The 20,277-nt window shown below is 36.2% G+C and overlaps 1 protein-coding gene across 1 annotated transcript in view; it reads right to left on the bottom strand.

The window, feature by feature from the left end:
- Mrc1 (mannose receptor C-type 1) overlaps nucleotides 1–20,277 on the bottom strand; it is a 107,542-nt gene that overhangs the window by 50,616 nt on the left and 36,649 nt on the right. Inside the window, exons 6-9 of the mRNA XM_023705431.1 lie at nucleotides 19,874–20,020; nucleotides 7,109–7,294; nucleotides 3,241–3,398; nucleotides 1,913–2,023 (exon numbers count right to left, since the gene is read on the bottom strand). Coding sequence (XP_023561199.1) covers nucleotides 1,913–2,023; nucleotides 3,241–3,398; nucleotides 7,109–7,294; nucleotides 19,874–20,020 — 602 coding nt within the window. The remainder of the gene's footprint in view (nucleotides 1–1,912; nucleotides 2,024–3,240; nucleotides 3,399–7,108; nucleotides 7,295–19,873; nucleotides 20,021–20,277) is intronic.

The following is a 20,277-nucleotide window of genomic DNA, read 5'->3' as shown; positions in this document are numbered from 1 at the left end:
TCTCTCTCTCTCTCTCTCTCTCTCTCTCTCTCTCTCTGTCTCTCTCTCTCTCTGAAAAGAAAAGAGTCAAAAAATGCTAGTGGAAATAAAAATATTTTGTATTATAGCACAAACATAACAAGTAAAACTTGGTAACTAATCCATAGCTTCAGTTCCATCTTTTCTTCCTATAAGCATTTTAACAACACATTTATTTTAATGTTGTACTATTAATCCCTTTTTTTATAACAAGGATTTATATTTGCATGTGTTAGGGAGATTAGAATTTAATAACTCCGATTACCTTAATCTATTGGTTTAGAGCAGTCCTGGCAAAGCATTAGAGCTTTAAATGATTTCGAACAGTCAATAGCAGCTCGCGCTACAGGTCTACCACCACGGCTTTAGGGTATCCTGGGCCGAAAGCATTGACTAGAAAGTTGAATCCTAGATCTGTATGATAATAAGCTTGTGGTTTTCAACTTTACAAAAAAACCACTGCAGCACACATGCTCAAAGAAAAATCCTTTGCTGGCATTTTTCTTCTTGTCTTCCTTGTTCTCTTTGAGAAAGGTACTATCTGCAGCAGTTTTTTTTTTTTTTTTTTTTTTTTTAAGTTGGCCAAATAATCTCTCTGAGATCTGAGTTCTTTCTAATTACGACTATAATAGTTTTATAAATTTAGAACAGGATAATAACTGGACTTGACAATGGTGGTTGTGACCGTTCTTATTACTATCCTAATGACTAAGGTGGATTATTATCAGAGGTTAAATAGGTGACAATGGAAAAATATACAAATTAGACTATGCAGAAGGAATATGTTTATTATTTTAGAAAATAGTAACAGTCTACAACCCCTCATATGTGCATATGACTAGGCAAAGGATATGCAAGTGTGCTTGCTGGGAGGGAAAATAATTGTTCTGACATGGGCACAGGGGACATGGGTTCCAATCACACCTGTTTTTAACTCTAAACTGCTATGCAGCTTCCCTCAGATGAAGTTTTCAGAAGCAAACAACAGATAAAGGATTTTGATCATTGCTAAGATCCTTCATATTGCCAACATTTTATGATTTTCTCTTCTCTGCTCCAATTTTTCTCTATGACCTACTATTCCAAATTATTGTTCACAAATTCATATGTCATGGTGTTTCTTACAAGTGTTGTGGCCACAACCTAACACTCTTGGGAAGAAAATTAGTTTCTACTTCACTTTTATTCAAGAGAAGTGAGAAAAGACAAAAGAGGAAGACAAGCAACTCAGCAATCAAACAGGAAAATAATAATCATAAACCTGCAAAATTATTTTTGTAGTTTCTTTATGCTTTCCAAAATTATTTCATAGACAATTTTCTTCATCTTTCAAGAAATGCAAGACACCCCAGGAGGTGTTTCTGTCAGTGGGAAGAACTGTTCAGTGTAACCGAGTCACTCGGGCTCCAGGTGGAGTCTAGATTCCTTTCCTCACAGACTGATCTACCAAGGAGATTCTCCTTTATAAGAAAGCTCATTGGAAGTGTTATAAATGGGAAAAATACCCAAGGACAGCTAGCTATCAGCACTGGTGTTATGTACTGGGAATGTGCTTCAAGCCCACAGGATCAGAGAGTACTATTGCCTGGACGCCACCTTCTCCCAAGCCTTTGTCTCATCCCCTCTCCATGATCCATTCCATGTCTCCCTCTGCTCCTTGTTCTCTCTTCCAGTTCTCGTGACATTCCAAACGAAGCTACTGACCGTGTGTACCCCCACATTAGCTGGAGAGAATCCTTGGACAAAGCTTAATTAAAGAGGACTGTGACACTGAACAGTAAACCATGAAGCATTTGGACAGTGAAAGAATTCACACTGATGATAGCAAAATATTTTCTTATATACAGCAAACTGTATTAAAGATCTTAAATCACTGTGCACTTTCCACACTCACTTTCCGGCAGCCTGTTTCTTCTTCTACTGTTCCTGGAGCTTGGGTTTGGGATTTCATCTTGCAGATGTAACCAAGAGGATGCTCACAAGCCCTATCTGCCCAGAACCCATCCTGCAGAAAACCAAGGGAAAAACAATTATTTGTTGCCTGAATTTGATGCCATTTCCTAGTAATCATGACTCCGAGAAGGAAGACTACATCTAGTAGTCAATCCTCCAAGCAGAGTAATATTTGTATATTACAAATTTGATGCTCCACTCCCCAAATAATGCTTGTTTCTTTTGTTTTATTCTTCTTTGTTGAGTAAAATATTCATTACAACTTACCATTTTAACTATTTAAGTATACAGGTTGTCCTGCATTATGTACATTAAATTATTATCTTCACAACTTTTTCCTCATGCTATAATGAAATTCTTTACCTATTAAACAACAACTTCCTATTTTTTTTTCCAACCCCTGGGCAACCACATTTTACTCTGTCTCTGAATTTGACTTCCATAAGTATGCAATAGAATTAATATATACAATTAGTATCATTTATATAATACTTGTTTCTTAATCTTCAACACTAATGACTCTACCCACCCTCCTAACTATGTCTCTTTTCAGTTCCTTAACAGAATTATACTCTCTGGTTTCTTCTAACTACCTTTAACATCTAGTCCTTATTAGTTTTCCACCTATAAGGATTAAAACAGTAACAAAAATAGCAAATATAAATTATTGTACAATAAGTTTGGACTGGGAACAGTGTATAGTATTTGTGCTAAGCCATTTAATCCTTATACTCACATATGAGCTAGGTAAAATTATTAGCCCCACTTTACAAAGAAAGGAAAAAGTCAGGAAGCAAAACCTAGCTTCTTAACCACCCTGTGCATCATCAATAATAGATAATTCAATGCTATGTCTCACTCTAGTCATATTAGGGACATGGATGCAATCATTTTATGCAACATCTCCAAGTAAACTGAAAAAAATCAAACATAGCTGCACAAGTACAGACTCCAAGGTGTGGAACAGACCTAACTACATTTACATTTTCCCAGAGCAGTCAAGTGAAGGTAGAGCCAAATAGAAACAGTATCAGTAATAGTGATGAGCTAATTTGATCCTTAAATCCAATGATGTTCCTGCCTCCTGTCTTTGAAATAGTCTCCCGGACCTTGTGATTTTTGCTAGACAATGAAAGAATCTACAGGAACTGAATCTAATTACAGTCTCTGATTTACATCAATTGACCTAAAATCGAACCAATTCAACTGTCAGACACCCTCCTTGGGACAGAAGACCGCCCACTGCAAGGACATCAGGGAACTGCTCACCTTGCCCTTCATCACCACGCAGTCCTCCTGCCGGTTGTTCTCATGGCTAGGCTCTCCACGCAGCCACTTGGTAAATGTTACAGGGGTCCCATCGCTCCATTCAAAGAACATTTGAATCTTGATGTCATTTAAACCAATCCACAACTCATCACTTGGCTCTGAACAAGAAAACATCATAGAAGCACTATAGACCAAGGTTACTTTCCAAGGTTAGCAGGTCATCCAGAAAGCAAAGCTCTCTTCTTCATCAAGACAGACCCACTCCCTTGACCCCATAACTGTCACTCTGGGGTGTTCCGCTGACCTCCATGCCAGAGGCTCACGGCCTCTACACTGTGTGTTGCCAGTTTTAGATTCTGAGTTATAAATATCATTTTTTTAATTGCACTATTACAAATTATATCTCCTGAGATTTGGGGAAATGAAATTGAGGTAAGTGTATTCTTACCACCTATCTTGTGAAGCTGGTTTATTTTTATTGTAATCATAAATAAGCTTATCATGCCAATTCTACTCATATTGTTGGAAATATAATTCCTGTATATAAAAACCTAATTGATGACTACTGTATTTTACAAGTACTTTAAAACAACAAAATTAAAATCACTTCAATTTTGCTGGCTCTTGCTATCAAGTATATCCAGAAGCTTCCTTTAGGGCTTGATCACTTTATTAGGGCTAAAAATGATCTAAACAGTGCAAGAGCAATAGACTGACATTTGGCATTTACTTATTAGTCTACAGACACAGATTAAACTATAACTCTCACAGAAAACTGCAAAATGCCAGCAAAATACAAATGCAACCATACAGATTTAACATGTGATCATTTTGTTTTGAAATTTTATAAGAAAAATTATTTATAAGCAGTTATAATTCCAAAAAATTCTAACTGGGACAACAAAAATGAGACAAAATACAGTGATTGAAAAATCTAAGATTTCAGGGCTGAAAAAATAACATTTCCAAATTTAAAAATTAAGGAAAAAATATAATTGAATACTTACTTAATTCTCATGACTGGGAAATCTACCATGAAGGTTTGATGTGTAATCTTTCAATGGTAAAATTACCTCCAAGAGTGATAAAAATAATCTTTACTACGAAGTGCAAAAAAGTCATACTTCCAGAGAATTTTTCTAAGTCATTTAATTTCTTCCTCCTAAAAGTTGTCACTCAACTTTGCTTTTGGAGAAGTCCTGGGCTGGCCTTATGCCAACGGTAGCAGATGTTTCCAGTGTCATGAAAACGAACAACACTGCCAGGAGGACGCCCTCCCCTTCACTTGAGCTAGCAGATCAGGGTCTTCTGAACAACACACAGAGGCTTCGAGAGACCCCATGTGCCACCCAGGGGTTTTGGAGGAAGACCAATGTAAAATAATAAAATACTAAGTCTACTCCACATATTTTACCGCTAAACTGTTCTCCCCCTACCGAGTTTGTAATTCCTCAACACACTCTTGATCCTACAAAGTACCTGATGAGTGAGTGTTGTATTCTTAGACTGATTTTTTTGTGACTGTGTTCAGGAAGTTGTGTTAGTCGGGGAACGTGTAGCTTTGTGTGCAGGCTCGTCACACACCAGTACGCACAGTATATTTCTATGATTAGTATAAAACGAGCAGAGACAGACTTTGGAAGGCTTTTAGTCTAGAAGCAATTGTTTTAATTTTACAACTTGATCTTCACTAAAGTTCTTTTAGGTACGTATTATAAAATTGTAATTTAATAAATATATTATTGGTTTTAATAAATCCTTTCTTAAAAGTGGATGATTTTCTGATTCATTTACAAATTTTCAAACTGAATTCCAGACTACTCTTCATCATCCAGCTCCCCTAAGTAATTATAGCAATAAAATAAATACATGGTTCTTTTGGCATTGTATCACATAATAGAAAGTGCACGAGATTTGTCCTCTAGTGTTTCAGGTTTCAACTAATATGGTTTCTCACAGACTCGTTTGCAAGCTTGATGAGCGATAGCCAGTGTCATGGTACCCTTAAGTAACTGTTATTCAGATATATCCACTGTGATTATATTATTGTTTAGCCTGAATTTCCCAGCCTAATTAAACATAGAATACTTAAAATTATTGACAGGCTGCAGGACACAGTGGAGAATAGTGTCCCTTGGACACAGGTACAAAAAGCAGCAATGTTTGGGGTGACTTCCAAACTTAAATGGTATTTGTTTGCTACCACTCCAGTTTCTCTCATCAGTTTGTTAAAGTTCCCTCCCCCATCAATTTTCAGGCTGCGTCAGGAAGCTGGCTCCTCCATGGCTGCCATCCATTTCCTCTTGTTTTGCTGGTGGAAATGAAGGACAGCTGCAGCTACTCAGCAGCCGCCTGGGTGGAAGACGGGAAGCGTAATCATTTCATCAGCAAGTAGGGCCGAGAGCCCGGGACCGCAGCGGTGCCTCTCTGCCTGCGCTGCGTCGGGACGTGCGTTCCCATTTCACGTCACCCATCTGTTAGATGGTACATTTTCTAAGTATTTCTTTTTTAAAATAAATGTTTGCAGTATGTAATAATTATATTTATCAGGGAGAGTTGGTCTATGTCCATAGCACACAATTCTCCTTCTTGTGCTTCTTTACCGCTCCCAGCCCTCGCTGCTGCTTTCAGCTCTTGGTTTCCTTCTCATCTACAAAAGCTCTATCTCCATGTCTTTCTCCAATTCTGTTCCTTCACCTCCCTTCCCTTCCTCCCTCCCCCATCCCTCCATCTCTTGGTCCCCCTTCCACTTGAGAAGATGTCTGTGCTTCCTATTATCTGTCTTTTCTTGTGGTCTTCATATTCAGGTTTGTCAAATATGATAAACCACGTGATACTGAAGCTTTTGTGCTGACTGATTTCACTTAACATTACAGTCTCAAGATGTGTCCATTTTCTACAAGTACCCCAAGTTTATTCTTCTTTGTGACAGAACAGTACTCCATTGTGTTTAAATATCGTACTTTCTTCATCCATGCATCTGCTGATAGGCACATACGCCATTTCTGAGATGTAGCTGTTATAAATTGTGCTGCTGTACACATGGGTATGCATGTGTTATGCAATGTGACTTGAACTCTTTTGTTAAAGATGCCAAAAGGGGCCAAAAGGGGCCAAAAGCATACACTGAAGGAAAGAGTCTCTTTACTAAATGACAAGGCAGGTAGGTATCTACCTACAGAAGATTGAGCCATGTATTTTTATGATTATATACTTACAGGGTTATTTTTCTATTATATTACATTGAGAGGCCAATGCCTGACCATTACAAAAGGAATGTCCCATTGTGTTCATGATTCAACACCCTAGCGGCAGGGGCCAGATTTTAGAGAGAAGAAAGTCCAAAAGGGGAGATGGTTCATCTAGAGATGTTTCTTAGGAGACCTTAATTACTAAAAATACACATATACATGGAAGTAATTTTAAAAAATCAAACATTTTGTTAAGTTTAGAGTAGATATCTCTGAATCTAGATTATGAGTGGAAAATATTTTAAAACTACCCATGAGCTAATTATATATTAACACAAAACTAAATTAAATTATCTCTTAGTGCTAAGAATCTTTAAGTTATTACACAATCTTCACACTGGAGCCATGACTTACATGTGCTGTTAAATTTATACTGCTACTTTAATTTTTAATTAAAATTGGTGAGACTTGATATTTGTGATTGGGGCCAGGGAAATAGCTCAGTAGAATAAGCACCTGTTTGGCAAGCATGGGGTCCTGAGTTCAATCCCTGGTACCGCAAAAAAATAATAAATAAATAAATAAATAAATAAATGGAAGTGTTTGTGATGAAACTTCCCAGAGATGGGGGAGGACATGACTAGAATGAAGTGTACTTCCAGTCTGCAGCTTATTACCGTATCCCAGCTGGGAGATGATGAAGTCAAACTCCTCAACAGTGTGAATGCTGGCCAGGTCACCACCCTCCTTGCGACAGGCAGTCAGCGCGTCTCTCTGGATTTTCTTCGCTTCTCTGTGAATCCTGTAGCAGTGGCCTGCGTAGGGCAACCACTGGCTAGGACAGGAGCTAGGCACATCAGTTTCTATGGGGAACAGAGTTTGGAAAATGTTTACAAGAAAAGATTTCATTTAAAATCGTAACTCTATGCCACCATCTTATATGTAAGATTGTCCAGAGAGATAGGCAAATAAAAGTGATCTTTGTTTTTCCTTTTCAGCGTGTATATTCACAAAAGATAAACTGAACATATTATATTTTGTTTGTCTCTAGACTACCAAGGTGAAAGCGCCCATCTTTTACTTTAAAATAAAATCAGCAGGAAGTTTCTTTTAAACAAATTTTATACCCAACAAGACAACACTAAGATATGGTGGAATGTCTACTTTTATCTACATCTTATTGTCAGTAAGCCTGTACTATCATATGTAAATGTTAGAAGCCTCGAAGTTTTGATATAAATACATCTTCTAAACTATTCAAATGTATTTTTATTCCATGAATGTTAGAACAACTGTCTTTCTTCAGAGGAGGGACAACACCCAGAGGGCAGGCATGAGAAAGGCCAGCATTGAAGCAGGGGAGCAGGGGGTGTTGGGGCTACTACGAAGCCTTTGCCAGAGTAGCAGCTGGAGTCAACCATCCTTGCCCCTGAACTGACTCGCCGCCACTGACTCCTTCCCAAAAGATGACGTGTGTTACTGGGGCCAGGAAAGCAATTTAGAATCAGAAACCTTTCCGGCAACACTGGAATTTGCTGCAAGTTTTGTGACCTCAAACAAGACCCAGCACACAAGTCAAATTATCCACAGGCACAAAAATTCTAACTGATAGTAATGCTTATCATACTAACATCCTACTCTGTTCTTCTAAATTAGGAAAACACAGAAATCAGTGTGCTTGGAAATGACAGATACCACCCATTGTTATTCAAGGAAATTGTTAGAATCCTCATCACTGCCATAAATAGTTACAGTCTGATTTCATAGCACTGATTTAGACATTGCAGACATTTCATTGTAATGACCTGGGGCAAAGAACAGCAAAGATGTTGGAAGACAGCTTTTATTTATCTGTCTATGCCCCTGAACCCATTGAAGGCGCTGGCACATGTGTGTCAGCAAGGAAAAAATGAACAACTTATCCTGCAGTTCATTTTCACTACCTTATAGATACTATTTTCTATGCTAGTGTATAGATACTCGCCATCTAGCCACCCACCTGGCTTAGAGATGGACTGCATTGCCAACTTCAGGCCAACTTGCATGTTTAAGCTTAATACTAAATGTTCTCAAATGTGCTGCTTTATTAAACGCTCAATTAGGGGACATTGCTTTATTATTCTTTTAATGATTTGGTCCTATTTTCTCTTAAAAGTAAAGATGGAGGCATCTTTGTGTAAGCCCAGGAGCCCGTGCACAGAAGTCGCTTAAGAAAGGGGTCTGTCCCCTCTAAATGCTGAGTTACGATACAACTTCTCCTTTAATTTGTGTACTTCAGGTATTGTTTCTCAGCAATAGAAAGCTGACTGACACACTATGACAAAAAGAAGACATGCAGAAGTATACATGATGGGATATAAATGAGAGACCATTTTGTATCTGCATATGAAAAATAGGATAAATATACAGCTACTTTCTCTTAATTCAATGAGAAGAAAGGTTTGTACTAAGAGTGTTTGGACAGGATATCATGTCTGCATCTTGTACTATGAATAACTACTATGAAGACAACAATATGCAATGTATTAATTATTGTAACTGTCCTACTAACCTGTTTTAAAACTGTCTCATTGCTATTTGTTTCTCAATAAAATTAATAATAATAAAAAAAAAGAAAGGGGTCTGTCACAACACTACGATTCTCTTCCAGTATCACTGTGAAGTGGATGTTTAAACAATTGTATTCCCTTGGTGCAGATTTAGATTTTAAACTCTCAGCAGTACTGGGGAAAAGATGCTAGCATAGCTCTGGAGCCCTCTGGTGGGCTATGTTAATTTTGCTGTGGAGGATACTGAAAATAATGCCAGTCAGTGTCACCCTGAAGACTTCAAACGCACAGCAGATGACCTTAAAATATACTTCAAATCACGGAAGCCACCAACTAAAGTGAAATTCAGGGGAGTTCCCTGGAGAAGCCACAAAATATCACTTGTTCCCCATTACCAGCGCTGTCCATAATGTAAGCCACATATATAATTTTAGATTTGCTAGTAGTAATTCAAAAGTAAAGATAGAATAATTAACCCATAAAACACAGATATATGCAAAAACTAATGTCAAGTTAATGTTAGAAAGTTAAGTCACGGAGGAATAGTAGAGCAAGAAGAATTTGCCAACTGTTTGATGATATGAGTAAGATTATGCAGAAGATTATGCTTATTGATACTTTACAGCTGACGAACGTGAAATCAGCGGGCTAAACAATAAGGTCATGTGACAGAACGTTTCCTCCTGGAAGATTAAAATGACAGGGTAAAAGCTGCAAAATTCAGCCTCTCCAGGACCTGGAAATGTGACACATGGAAAACAACAACCTTGTGAAGAAGAAAAAAAAGTACGTATCTGGAAATTAAGAAAGAGCTAACAGGAAAATCAGCAACTCTAGAGACAAAACTGAACATGACACAGAAATAAAAGGAAAGAAATGGTCTAAAACACTAACCCCAGCAACCATCAGGTAAGCCCTGGAGCAGCCAAACTCCAGGCAGAAACAATGGACCAGGCTGGCAGGACTAGCCCCAAGAAAAGTCCACAATTGCTGTTCACTGCAAACACAGAATAGAGGTTTTTACTCCCAAAGTAATTCTTTCTCCATGACAGTTTAGTGTTCTAGAAAAATTCCAGGGCAGTGCCCTCCATATTTGAAAGTGTTTAATTGAATGGATTTTGGAAGGGGGTTAAGACTGACCTGCAGAACTGTGACACCTTGGCGTTTCTTACTCACCCTACCCAGTGACTGCGTGGGAGAGAGTCACAAGTCATACAGCAGGGCAGGCTAGATACACTTCCCCTGAAAAGTTCAAGCTCAGGTTAAGAGGGACTTAGGTGTCTTAGCCTCTATGGTGCTTTCTGGAGAGAGCTGAGTCTGAAAACACTGGCATTAAATCCAGTGGACAGCTGGACCCCACACACTCATCCCACCGCATCCAGCCAGCAGAGAAATCAGGGGTCTGTTCACTTTCTCCATCTGACAACCCGAGCAGGCAGACACTTCAGCTTGGATGGCTGCCACAGCCTGGGGTGTGTGAACAGGAAGGCTTTTGGAGCGAGGGCAAGGGAGCACCATTTTACAAATCCATGCTTCATAAAGCCGGGTGAAAAAAGCGGTAAGACTAGGTACAGCTGTAGTGAATAGAACCAATGAGCAGACACGATTGGCCAGCAACAACCAGCAGAAAAGATGATGGATGCCCGCCCAGCATTCACAGAAACACAAATGTGGAAACAAAATCGCACTGCGTAGTGACTCACTCTCCCTTCCCCGTATTTGATCCTATAATGGAGATCAAATTACTATCTAGGAAGAAACCACTCATTCAAACACAGACACATTTTTTGAACTCCTTTCTCTTTTTCTTCATTGATTGGGAGGGGGGGAGGAGGGGCTGGGTTTTGTTTTTTTTTTAAATCTTTTCTTTTACTTGTTTTCTGTTTTCTTTTGCTTGATTATTCTTTCATTTTACTTGCTTCTAATTCTACTGATTTCTTTCTATTCCTTAATAGGATTCTTATATTACTTTTCTCTCTTCCTTCTCGTCTTTTATTTTTATTTATTGGTGGTACCAGGGATTGAACTCAGACCTTTGCACTTGCCAGGGAGGCACTTATTCCACTGAGCTATCTCTCCAGCCCCTCTCATCTTTTATTTTTAAAATTTTATTTCTTTCATCTTACTTTCCCTTCCCCTTCAATATTTTGGCATTATTATAAACCTTTATTGATCTTTAGCTATATATTTCACACTATACTACTATTGCTGAATAATTTTCTATTGTTAATGGTGATACACTTGTTGTGTTTAGTAGATACTATATGTAAACATTTGGTTTATCTTTGTGTCTGTACCATTATTGCAGATTGCATCTGAATTGTTAAGGACGGTAGAGTGCTAGCTTTATTGGATCTTATGGTATGTCAATATCCAGTTTGTCTGTGAATCTACCGTTGTTGCTGATTTCATTGCTATTACCAGAGAGGAATAGTTCTCACTATTAACTGGTTTTTGTTGTATGCTAATATCTAGTTTGTCTTTACATTATCAATAAATTTCAGTTCATTTCTGGAGAACTGAATGTTGGGCCAGTTATGATGCAGTTTCCTCTCCAAGTTAATAGATTGGTCTAATCTTCAGAGAAAAAGGCCACATTCAGAATACATTACTGGAAAGCAGATACTAACTAAAGAGATTTACATAATAGCGACAAAGTCTTTCCACTATAATTGACCTACAACCCTGACCAGAGAAATTAAAATTGAATTAAAACATGAGAAAATAGGCAAACAAAATATCCCCTACACTCCCAACTCCCCCACATCTGATCCTTGGGCAGCAATGGGGAAGAAATAAAAGCCAAATAGCTGAATTAGCTGAAGTGATAAAAGAGGAGACATAAAAAGATCGCTTTGCTTGGTGTTTGATGACCTCAAAAATAACTGAACTGAACAAATACTGAACTTAATAAACAACATGATCAATGAGTTAAATAAGGCACTAATTAAAAAGCTAGCTGAGATAAACAAAATGATTTTAGTAAACACCATGACTGACCAGTTTATCAAAGAAATAAAGGCCATAAATAGTACCAAAGAGAAATCCAGGAGATTAAAGTTTCTGTTGAAAGTATGGGCAACAGAAGTGACCAATGTAAGGACAGAGTGCACTCACAAAAATACAGGACTGATGTAGATGACTATATATTCAGAAATACCTATGAAAAATTAATCTAACTGCTTCTTCATGACTAAAGAAGACTCATATAAGATTACTGCAATTAATGCTAACCAGAAAACAGCACAAATGGCATTTAAAAAACACTGTACAAGAATCACAGCAAAATATGTTCCAAATATGGGGGGAAAATTTAGTATATAAGCACCTGAGGCACATAGAAGCCCAAACAGAGTAATACTTCAGTTCATGAATTCTTTGGTTTACAAAAAAGTTGGTTCACAAACAAAAGCATTTGAAAAATGTTGTTTTTGTTCACAAACTCTGCCCTGGGTGATGAACATAACCAAGGTCATCTTTCTCACATGAACATGAACATGGCCATCTTTTCCAGAATTGTGGAACAAACTAGGTTCTTGAACTGAGACAACACTGTAGCAACAATCAAAAATAAATACTTCTCAAGGACACATTGTAGTCAAAATTTCAGACATTCAACACAAAGACAGAATCATAAAGACTGTTAGAGAAAAACAGCAAATCACTAATACGGGTAAACCCGTTAAGAGTTACAACAGATTTCTCAAAACAAATATTAAATGTCCTGAGAGGTAGAGTAAAGTGTTTCAAACTCTAAAAGAAAATAACTTCCAACTCAGAATGATATATCCTGCAAATCTATCTTCCAAAATTGATAGAGAAATAAGGATTTTGCAAAGTCCACCTTAAGAAATTCATTTCCACCTACCCAGCACTTTAAACAATTCTCAAGGAAATCCTAGAAAGAAACAATGAAGCCAACAATGCCAAAAAAACTAATTTAGTGAATACACTGGGAAGGTGACTGGGTAAGCAAATAGCAAAAAGAAAGAAGTCTGCAATAGAAAATAACACAATGACAAGAATAAGTCAATATCTACTAGTAATAACTCATTTTGATTGGTCTCAACCCTACAATCAAAAGACACAAATAGACAGATTGAATCAAAAAACAAAACTGAACAGTATGTTCTGTACAAGAAACACATTTAATCCAAAAAGAAATTCATACAGTATACAAAAAAGGATAGAAAACAATATTCCAAACAACAGGAGCCCATAAACAAGCAGGAGTCGTTATCCCACTTTCAGAAAAGTTAAATAAAATCTAAAATTGATCAAAAGAAGCAAAGAATGTTATTAAATATTGGTAAGGAAACAATTCAATAGGAAGAGATGACAATTATAAGTATATATACACTGAAAACTGTCACACCCAATGTCATAAAGCAAACACTACTGGATATAAAGGATCAAATAAATATCAACACAAGTGTAACAGGAGATAACAATACTCCACTACTACAAACAGATAACCAGACAAAGCAATCAACAAAGGAATATCAGAGTTTAACCATATCTTCAAACAAATGGGCTTAATAGATATCTATAGTGTTCCACCCCAAAATAACATAATACATTCTTCTTAGCAGCACACACAACTTTCTCCAAAACAGACTACATACTAGACCATGAAGGACATTTAAATAAATACAAAAGAACTGAAATTCTCCCATGTGTGCTCTAAGATCATAGTACAAGGCTAGAAATCAATGGAAAAAGAGAACGTAGAAATTATGCAGACACATGGAGATTAAACAATACATTCTTGAATAATAAATAGGTGATAGAAGAAACAAGGAAACAAACAGTTCATAGGCTCAAACAATAATGCCAGTAAAACATGCAAGAACCTACAGACATAATGAAAGTAGTCATCCTAAGAGGAGAGTTTGTAACTTTTAATGTCTACATCAGAAGAGCAGAGCTCAAATAAATAATCTAGTGATGTACTTTAAAGTCCTAGAAAAACAAAACCAATAAAAATTCAGTTATCACAAGGAAAAAAGTTTAAATATTAGATCAGAAATTAATGAAATTGAAACTAAATTTTTTTCTTAGAAAATGAATCAAAGAGCTGGTTCATTGAAAGAAAAAAAAATAGACCCTTAGACACTCTTATCAAAAAAAAAAAAAAGGAAAGAAAAAGACTTGTGTTAATGTATGTAGAAAGAATAAAAACAAAATTACAACAAAATCCAGATTATTAGTAACCATCTCAAAAACTTGTACTCCAATATACTGAAGAATCAAAAAGAAATGGCCAGCTTCTTAGATGGATGTATCAAAACTGAAGGAAGAAGATATAAAATCCCTGCGTAACCCACTAACAGACAATGAAATTAAAGCAATAATTTAAAAAGCACCAAGAAATCCCAAGACTGAATGGATTAACCACTGAATTTTACAAGAACTTTAGAGACAATCTAACACCAAAACTCCTGAAACTTTTGACTGAACTGGAAAGAAAAGGAGTGCTGCCACACTCACTCCTGGAAGCTGGCATCACCTTGAGCTGCAAATCAGTCAAGGACTCAACTAAAAAAGAAAACTAAAGGTCAAATTCTTTAATGAACATAGAAATAAAAATCCTCAACAAGATCCTGGCAAGCAGAATGCAGCAAATCACAGTATAATTATCTTTCTGTTTTATGTTTTTTGACCTGTCAGTCTAGTTGGTTGTTAATCTGTGTACATGATAATTAACTTGATAAAGACTTATAAAAGAAATAAATAAATCTGATGCCAGCAGAAACACCTTTTAATGGGGACAGAAGGAAAGGAAAAGATATGTGTGATGTACATGTAATAGTTCTCCAACAACAAACGTGATTATTACTCACTGAAAATAGGAACTGATAAAAATACTTTTTTAATTTAAAAAATTAATTCAACAAATCATCAAGAAGATCATGACCAAGTAGGTTTCATCCCCGGGATCACAGGATGGTCCAACATATGGAAAGCAGTGAGTGTCATACATCATATAAAGAGAAGGACAAAAATTACATGTGATCTCAACAGGCACAGAAAAAGCCTATGACAAAACCTAGCCTTTGTTCATGATATAAACCCAGAATAAAGTAGGCACAGGAGAACATTATCTCTATCTGATAAAATTCATGGCAAGCCTTCTGCCAACATCATACTAAAGATGGAAATTTCAGAAGCTTTTTCTATAAAATCAGGAATAAAACAGATATCCATACTATGTATACCACTACTATTCTAGAGAGTATTCAGATATTTAGCTAGATAGATAAGATTAAAAAAATTATACACACACACACACACACACACGCATATGGAAAAAGCCAAAATACCTTATTTGTACAAGCTACTTTGGTTTACATAAAGGATCTGAAAATTTCCACCAAAACACTCCCAGAACTAATCAATCAATTCATCAAGTTAGCAGCATACAAAATCAACATACAAAAATCAATAACATTCATGTAAGCCAATAATGAACCCACTGAGACAGAAATTAGGAAAACAATACCATTCACAATAGTTTCAAATAAAATTGTAAGCCAGGTGTGGTGGTGCATGCCTATAACCCCAGCATTCCGGAAGCTGAGGCAGAGGATCATTGTGAGTTTCAGGCCAGCGTGGGCTAAAAAGTGAGCCCCAGGCCAGCCTGAACTGCAACCCTGTCCCAAAACAAAACAAAGATACTTAATAATTAACAAAATGAAGTAAAATAACTCTATAACAACAATAACAAAAAATGCCATTCTGAAAATGGAGATCAAAAAGGACATCAGAAAATCAAAATATATCCCTGGTTCCTAGATGGGCAGAACCAATATTGTCAGAATAGCCACACTACCCAAGTCAATACACAGATTTAAGGCAATTCCAATCGAAACACCAACAGAATTCTTCACTGAACTAGAAAAAGCCACGTTACAATTCATGTGGAACCAGAAGAGACCTATAATACCAAAATAAATCCTGGACAACAAGAGCAGGAAACATCACAATCTCAGATTTCAAGTTATATTACAAAGCTTCAGTAATTAAAAATAGCATGATACTGTGGGGGAGGGACAGCCATATGGATTAATGATGCAAAAAACAGGACGTAGAAACAACCCCAGGAACATTCAACCATCTGATCTTTGACAAAGAGGTCAAAAAATACATTGTAGGAAAAATAGCCTTTTAAACAAATGGCTCTGGGAAAACTGGTCATACACATGCAGAAGATTAGTGTAGACTCTCACCATGACTAAAATAAAATTGAAGTGGATCAAAGATCTAAATATTAAAACATAAACATTTAATTTTGGAACATAAAAGATATAATATTCTTTTTGATTTTAAAGATAATAAAAAAGATGCAGAATTTCAAAACAAGATGATAGGAAATTAACAATGGTCATTATAATGCATATTGTTATTTTCAAACTTATTGCTCAAATTACCAAATATAGGCATATAAGATTAATCAAATAATATAAACACTAACTGTTCCTTTCACTGAACTAATAGAAATTAATTGTACTATTATCTTAGCTATCTTATGTTTGTGTCCGTACATACATATATATATATATATATATGTATATATAAAATTTCTTCTTTTCTCCTTTCCCCCTTCTCAGTTGTTCTTTCCTTTTGAGCAGGTTACTGCCCTTTCACAATATCTATTTTAGCTTTTGTATCTTATTTGCTCTGTTAGTTTCTTACACTAGGGAGACAATATGATGTTTACACATGCAAGTCTGATTTATTTCACTGAAGCCACAGACATAGACAAAGACTTTCTGAACAAGACCAGAGTTGCAAAAAATAATAACATCAAGAATCAGCAAGTTATTTCATATCAGTAAAACAAATTCTTCACAGGAAAGGAAACAACCAACAGAGTGAAGATATAATGTAGATAATGGAAAAAAAAATGTTACCTGCTACTCCTTGCTCAGAGCACTAATATCTAGAATACAAAAGAACTCAAAGGAATGAGAACCCCAAAGGAAAAGACCCAATCAAAACTTCCACACCTTAAGTAAATATACACTTCTCAGAACAAGAAGTATAAGTGGCCAGTAAACAAATAAAAAATTGTTTCTCATCTCTGGCCATTAGAGAAATGCAACTCAAGCAACACCAAGATTCCATCTGACCTCAGAAAGAAATCAAGAAATTAAATAATAAATGCTGGCAAGGCTGTAGGAGAAAAGAAATACTTTTGTACTGTTGGTGGTAACATATAAAGAATTTTTAAAAATCAAGACTCCAAATTCAAAGACCCAATCCAAAAATGAGCATCTGAGATGAATACAACTTCACAAATGAAGAGATACAAGTAGCAAATAAGTATATGAAAAAATGCTCAACATCATTGGTCATCCAAGAGATGCAACTTAAAACAAGGCTGAGATACTTTCTCACGCCAGAAAGGATGACTATCATCAAGAAGCGAACCAAGAACAAATGCCAGTGAGACTGTGGGGGAAAAGGAGCCCTTCTCCACCATTGGTGGGAATGAAGACTGGTACAACCACTATGGAAAGCAGTACAGAGATGCCTCAAAAAATAAAAATAAAAATTCCACTTGAGCCAAGTATTCACCTTCTAGATATCTTCCTGCAAGAGTTAAACATAGTATATGTTAGTCATATATCAGTACCCATGAGTACAGCAGCACAATTCATAGCCAAATCTTGGAAACAGCCTGGATCCATCAACAGATGAATGGATTAAAAATGTATTTATATACAAGGGAGTACTACTCTGCTATAAAGAAGGAAAACCTTAAGTTATTTATAGGAAAATGGATATTCCTTGAGACCGCATAGTTAAGTCAAATAAATGAGACACACAAACTTAAATATTGTATTGTTTCTCTTGTATGAGAAATCCAAGGTATAATTTAAAAAGCAAAATTAAAAGTAGATAATACTTTTATTACAGGGAAATAGATTTTTTTGCAAACAGAATAAGATCAAGAGATAGAGTTGGAAGGAGAGGAAAAGAAGTAAAAGAATGAAGACATGTGATGTGCACATGCCAGCTCTCCACAATGAATGACATTATCACATATTGCAAACACACACTAATAAAATAATGAATAATTTTTTAAAAAATAATTCTTCCTCCCTTACCAATGAAACTGTAAAAATTGTCTTTTTCTCTGCAACAGCAGTTACAAGTCTTTGGAAGAGAATTGTCTAAGCTAGTGATAGAGAAATTTAGAGACTATGGCCCAAACTGCAACACCAAGCCCACTGGTTCATGGCAAAGCACTAACACTATAATTAAATCCAAATACTGTGGTGTTAGTTTAGGAAAAAGAACTTGTACATTAACGTGTGTATGCCATAGGTTCTCCACCACTGGTATAAGCCCTTCCAGGAAAGAAATATTATACTACTCTTCTTATGGGAGCAGTAGAGATTAAACACAAAAATAGTTGAGTGCTCCAAGGTTTACACCCAATCATTCTTAAGAGTGTGTAAAGCACAGGCAAGCCCATGAACTCTTCTATATCCATTAGAGATCTCAGCCATACCTGTATCTATTAAAACGGAAAACAGGGACTCTAATCCAGCAAACCCTCTTCTAGGATTTATTGCATGCATAAAATGACATGTATAATAAAGTATTTACTTCAGAATTTTTTTTAATGTATTTGGTGCAGGGTCTCACTATGCAGCTCAGACTTGCAGTGATCCTCCTGTTTTCAGCCTCCCCAGAGCTGGGATTACGGGTGTGAGCCACCATGCCCGGGGTGCCTGGGGGTGGGGCCAGCATGGCATGTGGTGCCAGATATCAAGCCCCAGTCCCTGCACTTGCCTAAGCAGGCACTTAGTCTGCTGAGCTATCTCACCATCCCTAGAACTGTTTATAATGATGAAAAATTGGAAGTAAACTAAAAGTCCTTTGAGGATATATATATATATATATATATATATATATATATATAATTTGTCCATATATCTATTATTTAGCCATACAAATGAATGTAGAAATTATCTATATAATTTGTAGAGTGATCAACAAAATTACTATCAAGTGAAAAACTTGGTATAATCATTATATGTGTAATGAGTTGTTATTTGTATAAAACAGATGAAAATATTTATTAAAAAATCTCATAAATTCCTGGAATAACTACATAGCATATTCACATTCAAAAACTGATTCTCCAGGAAGGCGAGCTAGAGAGAGGTAAGAGGTAGGCGAAAAGTGTTATCCTCACTTAGTATCTTTTCAATTTCTATCAGTATCATTCATACTTAAAATATATCCAATTGCTTCTAAAAGCCAAGGAAACTTTTGCTGCAGTTCAGTTTTCCCCTCAAGAAAAATGAAGTAAATCCTATATAAAACACTCATAATCCATCCAAAAGTAGCTGATTAGTAGTAAAGAAATGAAGTTGGTTTTTATCAGTTTGAGAAAAGAATTTGTTCTTGCTTTAGCAGTTTACAATTTTGTATTAATAAATGAACAACATGACTTACTAATGAATATATGAATTATGACAGAGAGTTTCACTGAAATTTTCTGCAATCTATATTTATATCTATATATCATTGTTTTACTACTTTGGGGGTATTTTATCTATTCCGTGGAGGCTTCCATGTAAGAACATATAGTAAATGCCACTACAGCCCTGATTGATCCATAATGATACATAAAAATGAACCCTTCCATGGGAAGATAAAATTGTTATTTACATCAAAGCTTTACACAATGCCCAAGCACTGTTGCACACTTAGAAAAATTAGAAACCAATAGTAATAACCAAAAAAAAATTGTAAGAATATCATTACATTTACAAAAGCTCTGGAGTCATTTCACACCAATTATAATTAAGCTCTAATTGTAATTATCCTTAACTTCCTCTATTTTGCACACTTCAGATTAAATAGGTCACTTACCTGAGGGAATGATAAAAGAGTTCAAAGTATTGTTGCCCTTTTTACAAATATATCCCAGTTTCTGAACACATTCCAGGTTTTCCCACTTAGCATTTTTTCCAGGATTTAGGGACACGCAGCTTTTTCCAGGTTCCGCTGATGGACTTCCTTTGAGAAAACAAGAGTTAAAGTGGGCTATGACAGGGATTCCAAGCCAATAGCTCTCCCCAGCCCCGAGTCTTGATCCTTGAGATTTAATGGATCCCCAGTCTGTCTTCTGCTACACATTCACAAATAAATATTTACTGACTGCAGAGCAAAAGACATGATGGGTATCTATTTGTGTCCTTCTTGGTGGATCATTCCACTACCTAAAATGTTGATGAGAAAAGTATACTACTTTAAACTAACTGCTTTCCCCATCA

This window comes from Octodon degus, unplaced genomic scaffold (assembly GCF_000260255.1).
Source record: "Octodon degus isolate 3935 unplaced genomic scaffold, OctDeg1.0 scaffold00220, whole genome shotgun sequence".
Classification (NCBI taxonomy): Eukaryota; Metazoa; Chordata; class Mammalia; order Rodentia; family Octodontidae; genus Octodon; species Octodon degus.
Note: the sequence above shows the minus strand (reverse complement) of the source record. Positions and strands in the feature narration are given on the sequence as shown.